The 11,052-nt window shown below is 61.3% G+C and overlaps 1 protein-coding gene across 1 annotated transcript in view; it reads left to right on the forward strand.

Moving 5' to 3' along the window:
- Positions 1-9,127, forward strand: part of NECAB3 (N-terminal EF-hand calcium binding protein 3) — a 28,829-nt gene extending 19,702 nt beyond the window's left edge. The window contains exons 6-13 of the mRNA XM_041478711.1: positions 4,180-4,316; positions 4,568-4,689; positions 5,089-5,168; positions 5,600-5,653; positions 6,200-6,312; positions 7,765-7,842; positions 8,103-8,194; positions 8,904-9,127. Of these exons, the coding sequence (XP_041334645.1) occupies positions 4,180-4,316; positions 4,568-4,689; positions 5,089-5,168; positions 5,600-5,653; positions 6,200-6,312; positions 7,765-7,842; positions 8,103-8,194; positions 8,904-8,932 (705 nt within the window). The 3' untranslated portion in view covers positions 8,933-9,127. The remainder of the gene's footprint in view (positions 1-4,179; positions 4,317-4,567; positions 4,690-5,088; positions 5,169-5,599; positions 5,654-6,199; positions 6,313-7,764; positions 7,843-8,102; positions 8,195-8,903) is intronic.
- Positions 9,128-11,052: the final 1,925 nt, after the last annotated feature.

Raw genomic sequence — 11,052 nt, forward strand, 5'->3', positions numbered from 1 at the left:
TCCCTTCCCTTCCCTTCCCTTCCCTTCCCTTCCCTTCCCATCCCATCCCATCCCATCCAGCCTCAGCTGTGCCCAGTCAGACACAGCTCCTGACTGGCACAGAGCAACCAGAGAACCACGAGGGGCTCAGGACCCTCCCCAGTGCTCCCTTTCTTTGACACCAGCAGTGGAAGGGTTACAACGAAATCCTTCTGTGCAGAGCTTCTGGAATTCCAGATCCTCAGTGTGCTGGAGAGAAACGCAGCAGGAATTGGAAATATTTGACCCCAGTAATGGGGTGGCATTGCTGGACATTATTTTGGACATGGTTCATGGATCCTAGGGGGGTGAGGGCAGCCCTGGGTGCTGCAGCCTTGGAGTCACACGAGGACACCACAGGGAGGGCAGGGATGCTGCTCCAGCCTTGTCTTGTCGAGGAAAGGGATGGACCTCTCCTGGTGGATCTCCTGGGGAGCAGCCAGCCCTCCTGCATCACGTGGAGGCTCCTTCCTCGCCCTCCCGCTGCTGGTCCTGCCTCTCCCAGAGCTCACGGTGACATCCTGTGGTTTCTGTGTCCCTTGAGGAGCTGGCACGGGGCTGGCCATGGGGACAGCAGTCTGCTGTGACAGCTGGGCTGTGCTCTCCAGCTGCTTCCTTCACAAGCCCTGATCCCTTCCTGATCATCTGCGGAGCTGGGTCAGTTCAGCCAGGCAGCAGCAAAGCCGGTGAGGAAATGCCTGCCCAGGGAGCTGAATCGGCTCCCTGAAGCACCAAACGACCTTTAGACCAAAATTAAAGGAGAGAATGCAGTTCCCTGGTTTTCAGCTCATCTTCCTCAGCCAGTGCTGACCTGTTCCAGTGGCAGGGTGAGGAATCACCTCCTGCAGTGAGTGGCTGCAGTGCAGGCGCTGTGTGCACCTTGCCCTGCTCAGCTCCTTCCTCCCACACCTGTGGCTCCCCTTGGGGGTCCTGCAGTGCTGACAGCTGGAGAAGGTCCCTTCCTCATCCTGGCAGCTGCATTTCCAGTTGGGAAAGGCAGCCTGGAGCATTAGGATTGCCTGAGTGTACCCAAACCAGGCTGTCAGCATGGCCTGGATCCCCAGCATGAGCCCCAGTTGTTTACCAGCCTGATGGGACACACCCCTGTTAGACAGGAAATGACCTGAGCCTCAGTGAAAAGCACTTTGTTTCTTTTGGGGCACTTTAATTGACTTTGCACCCCTGCAGCAGCGCAGGAGCCCCTGGGGCACCTCTGCTGCTGCAGCTGCCCCCGGGGCAGGGCAGTGCTTCAGTCACTCCTGCAGTGACACTGGGGATGGCTGCCACCTCTCTACTGGAATTTCGTGTGCACGTACTCAGCCCCGTGCTCCTGGTACTCGTCCTTTGTCATCCACGTGTGCTGGAAGGACGTGAGTGAGGCTGCCATGGAGCCCCCGGCCCAGGCTGCCGTGCCCCTCCTGGGGTTCGCCAGCACCTCGATGTGGACACCTGCTCCTTGGAAAAGGAAGTTCAGCTCCAAGCACATCCTCTCGGGAAAGCCAGGAAACATGGAGGAGCCTCCTGAGAGCACGATGTTGCCCAGCACGTGTCTCCTGGCCTGCTTGGGCAGCGTCTGCAGGCTCTGCCCGGCCAGCTGGTGCAGGCCGGGGCAGCTGAGCTGCAGCAGCTCGGGCCGGAACAGCGGCTCCGGGCAGCAGAAGCGCTCCTTGCCCAGGGTGATCCAGCGCCCATCGGGGGTCTGGAACCTGGCTGGGGAATGGGAATCCTTCTCCTGGAGGTCTCCCTCGTAGTCCAAGGACACGTAGCAGCATTGCTCCTTCAGCTGGGTCAGCACCTTCTTCGTCAGGGCCTGCAGCGCCGAGGGCTCCTCGGGGCTCTGCAGCAGCAGCCGGTGCAGGTACCGGGACAGGTGGTCCCCGGCCACCCCCAGGCAGCGGGTGCCCTTCCTCAGGGTCTGGCCCCCCCAGACGGAGGTGACATGGGACACCGCCGCCCCGGCCTCCACGGCCAGCCCGGTGACCCTGCCGTGGGCGCAGAGCGACAGGAAGCCGGTGTTGGCCAGGTGCAGGGCGGGCACGCCGAAGCTCTCGAACAGCACCTCGGCCGCCTTCGCCCTGTGGGTGGCGGGGCAGGACGGGGACTCGGCCAGGAGCACCGGGTGCTCCTCTGGGGACACTTTGAGGCAGCAGCAGAAGAGGTGGCTCCACAGTGCTCTCATGCCGTCCCAGTCCTCAACGAGGCCGTACTTGAGCGGGCAGCACCGCAGGGCTGCGGCCGAGCATCGCGGGCTCTCCGTGCCAGGGCAGGGCTGCCACGGGCTGCCCACGCTGCAGGGCTGCACCAGCACCGTCCTCAGCACGCACTGGGGCTGCTCCTGGCCCGCAAAGCCCCCCCGCGTGAAGCGGCTGCCGCTGTCTATGACCACGGCGGGCTTCAGCATGGCTGGCGCTCCGCAGGGATGCCGGGCACGGAGGAAGAGCCTGCGGTGGGACAAGAGGGGTCTGGTGAGGGCAAACCAGGCTCAGGTGCCTGCTCTGCAAGGGGGGTGGCTCAGCCCCACTGGAGGACAGCAGTGTCTGCTCTGGAAGTGTCTGGGTATGTCCCTCCTGGCTCCTCGCTCCCTGTCTCACTGATCATCCCTCCTTGTCTCCAGTGGTTTTCTAACAGTGCAAGGACAGAGTTCAGGTGGTTTTAAGGAAGCAAGTGAACACTTGAGAGGAAAGTTGAGTGGTTGGACCAAATCCTGGGCTGTATCTGAAGGAGAGGAGCCAGAAGGTCGAAGATGACTCTTCTCATCTACTCTGCTCTTGTGAGACCCCATTTGGAATATTGTGCACAGCTCTGGTGTCTCCAGCATTAAGAAGGACATGGAACTGTTGGAGCAATTTCAGAGGAGGCCACAGAGTTGCTGAGGGCACTGGAGCACCTCCCCTCTGGAGACAGGCTGAGAGAGCTGGGGCTGTTCAGCCTGGAGCAGAGAAGGTTGTGTAGAGACCTCCCAGCACCTTCCCAGAGTGTGAAGGGGCTACAGGGAAGTGGGAGAGTGACCCTTTGTCAGGAACTGTGGTGACAGGACAAGGGGAATGTGATCAAACTGAAAGAGGGGAAATTTATGCTGGATATTAAATGCATGAGGTTCTTTGCTGTGAGGGTGGGCAGGCCCTGGCACAGGGTGCCCAGAGCAGCTGGGGCTGCCCCTGGATCCCTGGCAGTGCCCAAGGCCAGGATGGACAGGGCTTGGAGCAGCCGGGGACAGTGGAAGGTGTCCCTGCTCATGGCAGGGGGGGATTGGAACTGGATGATCTCTGAGGTCCATTCCAATCCCTTAACATCCTATAATTCTGTAAATGCTGCCGCCAGCAGAGCCCATAGCACACAGAGAGGAGCTGAGAGGATCTGTGTTCCCAGCTGGCAGAGAAAGGCAGGAGTTTGGGGTGCCTCTGTGTGTCCGGGCCCTTCCCTGGCTCTCTGTGCCTCCCAGACCTTCTCCTGTGGTGTGGTGTGCCTCTTGGCCCGTTCTTTGGGCACTCTCCAGGCCAGGTGACCTCTTTGTTCTCCCCAAAGCTTCTCACATGCCCCTCTGGATGCACTTTTACACCCCCAGTGTAAGGACCTGTCAGAAATTCATCAGGGAATGTCTCATGGGAGCAGACAGGCTGGCACTGTCCCTGGGCAGAGAGGGCACAAAGCTAGCCCCTGCCTGGGCCTGCCAGTGGTGGAGGGTCCCTGCAGGAGCTGCCAGCACCCAGGGGGCCACCACAGGCTCCCAGCCTTGTCCCCAGCCCTGCAGTGGGCAGAGCAGTGTGTGAGCAGGAGGCACAGGGGATGCTGTGCCAGCCCTGGGGCCCTCCCCGGGGTGGGGGCTGTCCCTGAGAGTGACCTTGACCTTGTGGCTTGTGTCCGTCTGCCCTCCTCCACAGCTCCTGGAGCTGCCAGTGCTGGGGCAGGGCTGGCAGTGCTGGGGCAGCAGTGCCCATGGAACCATGGCTGCATTCCCTGTTGTGATCTCACAGCAACGCACCCCGAGGGTTCTTCTGCCCCACAGCCACACTTCTGCCACCAAGTGTCACTTGTGGTGATAATTAAAATTTGATTGAAACCCACCCCGTTTGGTTTATTTAAGGGACAGCCCCTTCCAGGTGTGGCTCTTCTGCCCCTGCACAGAGGCAGATCTGACAGATCCTGTCCCCTCTCCTCCAGAGGTACGAGACAGCCTCGAAGATGGAGCAGTTCCTGACGCGGTTCCTGCTGCGGGAAACCATGCACCAGCTGCAGTCCCTGCAGGCGTCCCTCGAGTGCGCCGTGGACACCGTGGAGGAGCAGGCGGGACGGGAGAGGTACCAGGATGGGAGAGGAACTGGGTGGGACGGGATAGGAGAGATGCCAGGGGGGACAGGAGAGGTACCAGGTGGGATGGCAGTGGTACCAGGTGGCACGTGCCCAGCCCCTGTCTCCAGCCCCCTCCTCACTGGGAGGGACAGCCAGGAGCCCTTTCCCAGCCCAGTGCTGAGCTGACACCTCTAGGAATGACTTCAACCCCTCCTTTTGCTTTTTTTTTTTTGGTTGTTGTTTTTTTTTTTTTTTCCAGAAAGGAGGTCAAGAAATCGGAGACTTCAGTTGGCCTGAGGTCAGGGAGGCGGTGTGGGCGCAGGGGACAGAAGAACATCTGCCTGTCCCCAACAGACCCCTACTCTGGGATGCTGACAACAGGTACCTGCTGTTCCTCAGCTTCTTGGTGTCCTGCTGGAGCCTGGAGGGGGTGTGGGACTGTCACAGAATCACAGTAAGGTGGGAAAAGATCTCCAAGATCAGGTCCAACCATTCCCCCAGCACTGCCAAGGCCACCACTAACACGTGTCCCCAAGTGCCACATCTCCAGCAGCACTGGGCACTGAGGGCTCCTCCAGGATGGGGCCTGGAGCATCTTGCCCAGATGCCAGCTGGAACTTCTGTGAATGTTGTATCTCTTGGTCAATAGAAAAAAAATCAAGTTTTTTGGATTAAATCCGAGGTTTAGAAGATTTTATGGGTTTTGGGTCTTGAGCAAGCTTTGGCCGTGACAAAACTGAGCTTTTTCTGGGTGACACTTCTGTGCCCTTTGCCCTGCAGGTGTTTGTGTCGAGGACAACAGCCAGTGGATGGCCCAGATCAACAGGCTCCAGCAGCTCATCGAGAAGCTGGAGTGCCAGGTGTGCGCCCAGGGGGTGCTGGGGCTGCCCCACACCTGGGCACGGCCACGTCAGTGCGGGGACCCCCCTCCCGTGCCAGCAGCCCCCTCTCCAGCCCTGGCATTGTCACAGAGCTGCACCGGCCCAGCCCTGCATCCCCTTCCCCCAGCTCTGCTGACCCTGTCCTGGCTTCCCCTGGTGCTGAGGAGTCCATCAGGCCGCAGTGACCCCGCAGGGGTGCAGGGCACAGCCCTGCCCTTCCCCAGGTGCCACAGGGAGTGTCCCTGGGGTGGCACCCAGCTGTCCCCGGGGGTCGGTGCCACTCCTGCTGCAGAGCTCTCCTGGTGACTCTGGTTTTACCCAGTAGCTCTGGTTTATCCCAGTAACTCCGGGTTTTCCTGGTAACTCTGGTTTTACCCAGTAACTCTGTTTCTTCCCCGGTGCTAACGCAGAGCCCCCGCCTGGAGCCACTGAAGGAGGAAGCCATGTGCAAGGGACAGGATGCAGTAAGTCCCTGTCCATGTCCCCATCCCTGTCCCTGTCCATGTCCCTGTCTATGTCCCCATCCCTGTCTGTGTCCCCATCCCTGTCCCTGTCCCCGTGGTTTGCAGTGACTCCTCTCACACGCTGCCCAGCCTGGGAGCTCTGCTGTGACCCGCTGATGGAGCAGGCTGGGATCCAGGGCTGGGATCCAGGGCTGGGATCCAGGGCTGGGACCATCCAGGGGACAAATGCAGGTCCCTCGTGTCCCTGCCAGCCCCGGGCAGTGCCCACAGCCAGCCCTCTGCTTGTGAGAGCCCAAACCCCGGGGTGCTCGGAGTGCCCGCAGAGCCAGGTGCGGGGTCCCCCGGCCCCTTCCCGTGGGGATCAGCAGCAGGACCCCCACGGGGGATGGAGCCTCTCCTGCTGCTGTGCTCCCTGCACGCAGCCTGCCCAGCGGGGGAGAGGCCGCTTTGTGTCCCCGCTGTCCCCAGCGCGGAGGTGGCACAGGGTCGGGGGGAGCAGGGCGGGCAGGAGGGGACAGTCGCTGACACCGTGCTGTCCCTCGGCAGCACATCCTGGTGGCCAAGAGGCAGATCTCGGTGGCCACGAGCAGCATCGAGGAGTTCCGGCAGGCGTTCCGCTCCTACACCGAGGGCACGGCCGGGCACAGCAGCTGCCTGCAGTGAGTGCGGTGTTTGCTTTGGGGCTGCTTTGGGGGGTGGATCCCCCAGAAATGCGGGTTTTAGCACCCTCGGGGGACACAAGGGTTTGTGTGATGTTTTGTGTGGTGGCCAGGGCAAGGCTGGGCTGGGACCTGGCAGGCAGTGTCCCCCAGCACCATCCCATCTGCTGCAGGTATTCCCAGTAAGAAGCAGTGCCTGGCGAGCAGTGGGAGGGTTTGTGCCGGCAGGAGTGGCTGTGGCCTGTTCCTGTGAGTGCATGCACGAGCTCCTCCAGCGCTGAAGGACTCAAAAGCAGTGGGAAGGTCAAGGGCAGGGCTCCTGCAGAGCTCTGATTGATGGAGAGCCTGTGGGAAGCTGCCCCTGGGTGAGGCCAAGGCTGCCCCAGAGCCCTGCTGTGCCTGCAGGGCCATGGCAGTGCCAGCCTGGCCCTGATGGCACAGCTGCTCCCTCCGCTCTCCCACGGGACACTCCAGGCTGCCTCCAGCAGGGAATGTTCCTGCTGTTCCCGTTTCGAGTGTCCTTTCTCAGCTCTTCACTTTCAACAGCACAAATTCACATTTTCAGTCCAAACAAAAGGAAGATGCTCACTGTGACACGTGTGGTGGAGAGAATGAGAGGCTTTTTCTTTGGAACTGATGGGCTTTTTTGTCATCAGGGCTATGTGTGGAGGCAGGGTGGCGTGTGGGCTGGCTCTCCATGTGAGCCAAAAGCTGGAGCCGAGCCCGGGACACTCCATGGGGCTGGGTCCCTGCAGGGGATGGCAGAGCCCCGTGTGGGAGCAGGGCACACAGCCCCAGAGCTGCTGGGTGACACACTGTGCTGTCCCCCCGGGGCTTGGCCCCTTCCAGCAGCTGCAGGAAAGGCTTGGCCTCAGCTGGAATTGCTGCTGCTGCAGCCCAGCACAGCTGCTTCCCCTGGCCCTGGACCCCCAGCACTGCAGTCACCCCAGGCTGCCTCCCCACCACCACCCCAGCCTCTCCTGGACACCAGGGAATGTGGGAATTATCACTCTGGGGGCAGAGAGCTGGGGGTTTGTGCTGTGAGCTCAGCTCCTGCCCCTGTGCCTCAGTTTCCCCCTGTGTGAAGGGTGGCACCCACCTACTCCAAGGGGCTGGCAGAGCTGTGTCAGTGCTGGGGAGGAGTGAGAAATAATAAAACACAGAATGTGCTGGCTCCTGGGCAGCAGCAAAGACCAGTGAGAGAGTTGTAAAGCTCTTCTGCCCCCTGGACACAGGAGCTGTGGAGCAGGATTTGGGTTTGGGACCCTCTGGAGCTGTGAATGCACCCAAACTGTGCCTTGGGAGCTGATGGGGAGGCTGATGTGCACAGCAGTGCCCTGCTGCCCCAGGCTGCTGGGGCACACGTGGCCATGCCATGCCAGGCTCGTGCAGGGCCGTGGCAGGCTCATGCCAGCCTGCCCTGCCCGGCTGAGGGTCACTCTGTCCCCACAGTGTCTCTGCCTGCAAGCTGACGGACGAGGCCTGCTTCATCCTCTACGAGTTCTGGCAGGACGTGACCTCGTGGAGGAGGTGGGACAGTGCCCACGGTGGGGCTGGGGGGCTCAAAGGGGGTGCCCACTGCTCCCTTCCCTTGCCCAGCCTGTCCCCCTGCTCTGCCCTGTGTGCCCTGGGGCCACCTGCAGCTCACAGGGGTGAGCACCCCGATAAAGGGTTTGGGGAGCAGGGCAGGAGCAGGGGCTGGTGCTGGAGGTGCAGAAGCTGCCCTGTGCCTGTGGGTGGGCACAGGGCCCTGGCACCACATCCCCCTGACCCTACACCCTGTTTGACAGCCACTTGCAGTCCAGCTGCAGCAAGACTTTCCAGCAGTCCATCCTCAGCTTGCTGGAGTCCCCGGAGCTGCTGACCACCATGCTCTTCCCAGGTGAGGCTGCCTCAGCCCTGCTCTGGGTGTGCTGCAGAGGGCAGGAGCAGGGCAGGAGCAGGCACTGTGGCTCCCTTCAGGGCAGAAAATCGGTTTGGGGTGACCTAAATGAGGTCAAACCTCAGGGTGAGACCCGTTGTCCCCAGCAGGTTTGGCTGTGTGAGCTGGGGTCTGTCCCCTGCCCAAGGGTGGGGACAGCCAAGAGCAGGGACAAGCAGATAAGTCCTGGCCCAAATACAGCTGGTGCCTCGTTTTGTGTTTCCCCTGAGCCCTGAACCTGCTCTGCAAAGCGCTGGTGCTCCCAGCTCAGTGCCAGGGGATCCAGCCCAGCGCTGGGGCAGGGGCAGGGCACATTCCCAGGGTACCCATGGAAGTGGGACCAGCTGTGGGGACTGGGAACCAAATTCAGCCCCAGTTTACTTTCAGGGATCACTTGTAAAATATTACTCCATAAAACATGGATTCATTTGGACTGAACCCTGCACTGCTGGTGCTGCTCCCGAGTTGCCAGTGCCACTGAGCACATTCCCAGTGCTCTCCTGCAGAAGTTGCCACAGTTCCAGGGGCTCACCCCTCTCCAGGCTCCCTGCCCGGGGTCGGTGCTTTAGAGCCAGGGACCTGCAGGGTGAGGTCCCCCATCTCTGCCACCCCAAATCCCCGTTCCCAGTTTCACACTGCCCTCAGCTCCCTGCTTTCCCTCTCTTCCCAGCTTCCTGGTGGATCATGAACAACAACTGACCCGGGGCAGCTCTCCAGGACACCATCAGCATGCGGGAGGACGTGGAGTCCTGGGCACAGCCTTTGTCACCTTTGTCACCTCCCTGTCCCTCCATTCCCTCCTGTGGCCAGTGGGGGCTGCCTGCCCTCGGCCCCGCCAGTGTTTTTGCTCCTTTGCTCTTTTCATGTTAATTTATTTATTTCTCCTGCTCCTAAGCCAGTGTCCGAGCTGCCTGGGGGGGGCTGTGGGAGGGGTGGCAGCCTGGCCCCTGGGGGAGCACGGGGCTGGTGCTGCCCTCAGTCCCTCCTGCACTCAGCTCCTCTTCCTCCTGGCTCTGAGGCTGCCCAGGGACAGGGAGGGGGACACGGCACTGGCCAGCTGTGACATCCTGCCCAGGGAGCCAGATGGCCTGATATGGATTGTCAAGAGTGTTTTATAGGGAAAAAATATTTCATGAAGTACTTCTGGCAAGGTGTACCTGACCGTGCCCTGCCACGCTGGCAGCATGTGGCTTTGAGGCTGGCTTTGTGCCCCAGCAGCTGTGCCCACGGCTGAAGCTGTCCCCAGCACATGCCAGTGCCAGGGAAGGCCAGAGGGGCTCCAGTCTCTGCTGCTTCCTCAGCTCCCATAACCCAGCCCTGGCACCGGGCAGTGGTGCCAGCAGCTGGAGCTGGGTCAGTGGGGAGGGTCTGGGGTGGGGGCACTGAGTGAGGGGGGAAGGCTGGAGCAGATCCCACCTGCTCCAGGGTGGCACTGGGGGTTTCCTTGGTGGTGCTGCAGCAGCAGATCCTCTGCTGAGCTGGGAAAAAATGCATTGCCACAGCCAGTGTGCAGGGAGTGGGAGGGCACAGGGGGCAGGAGGGACACCAGCCACCCCCCTGGCCTGGAGAACACCATCCTTGTGCCCCTGCCTGTCCTCACAGCAGTGTGCCTGCACCCCCAGTCCTCACTCACCCAGGACCTGCTACCACTCCCAACCTCTTCTCCCACTCCCTGTGGGTGCTGCTCCAGCAGAACCATTGATTTGAGTGTTTCAGCCCCAGTCCCTGCTGCAGGCAGGAAAAGCTGTGCCTGAAGGGGCAGTGGGTGCAGCTCCCTCCTGGGGACCCCCCACACTGTGCTGGGTGGGTCTGACCCACGGGGGACAGCACAGCGGGGTCTCTGGCTTTTAGGGTACTTGTTTTGCTCCTGCAGGAGCTGCCTGGGTTTGGGGTGCCAGGGGCTGACCTGGCTGATGCCAGGAGCCACCTGCAGAGATCAGGGAAGCTCCTGCTTGGAAGGACAGCAGCCGCTGCTGCCAGCCCAGCTGGGCACTGCCAGACCCCAGCCCAGGGCAGGCTCAGCACCCAAAGCACAAATGCCCCTCCCAGGGATGGGGGGCAGAGCCTGTCCCTGTTCCCACGGGGACACATCCCCATGCACCCCGTTGTCTCCCCAATATCAATCCCTGCTGCTGCTGCCCCTGGCCAAAGCCAGGATTTGCTGGGACCATGGGGCAGCAGAAGTGGCTCAGCCCCGGGCAGGGGCAGCTGCAGGGCCCCACTGCTGTCCCTGGGAGTGACAAACAAGGGATGCAGGGATGTGCTGGAGCCACAGCAGCACCATCAGGAAAGGACAGGCTGTGCCAGGGCACAGCCAGGGGGGTCAGAGAGGGGCAGCCACAGGGGCAGAGCTGCAGCAGGCACTGGTTTGGGATTCCTGAGCTGCCTCCCCAGCCCTCAGTTTTGGGTTTTTCACCACTGGATTAATGTTTGCAGCAGCCTGGAGATCAAAATCCTCAGATGAAGCCAAGGTGTGGGCAGGGGGCATCCCTGGGGGGCACAGGGCTGGCAGTGGCAGCCAGCTGAGACAGCACCCTACAGGCTGCTCTGTGCTCACATGAAAAAAGATCATTTAAAAAAACCTCAGAAAGCAATACACTGAGCTAAAGAAATCACTGAGGATAGGGCTGAACTCCAGCTCTGCCTGCACTGACTCCCAGGCTTTGCCCACAGCATCACCACCACAGGGGAGGCAATTTTTGTCCCTAGAAGTCCCCTGGCCAAGGCCAAGGTGTGGCAGCGTTCCCCAAAAACCCCAAGAGCTGCCTGAGCACTGCTGAAAACCTCTGCCCCTTCCCAGAGAGAAGGGAGCTGGAGGA

The sequence above is a fragment of the Pyrgilauda ruficollis genome, unplaced genomic scaffold, assembly GCF_017590135.1.
Source record: "Pyrgilauda ruficollis isolate IOZ18807 unplaced genomic scaffold, ASM1759013v1 scaffold46, whole genome shotgun sequence".
Taxonomy (NCBI): Eukaryota; Metazoa; Chordata; class Aves; order Passeriformes; family Passeridae; genus Pyrgilauda; species Pyrgilauda ruficollis.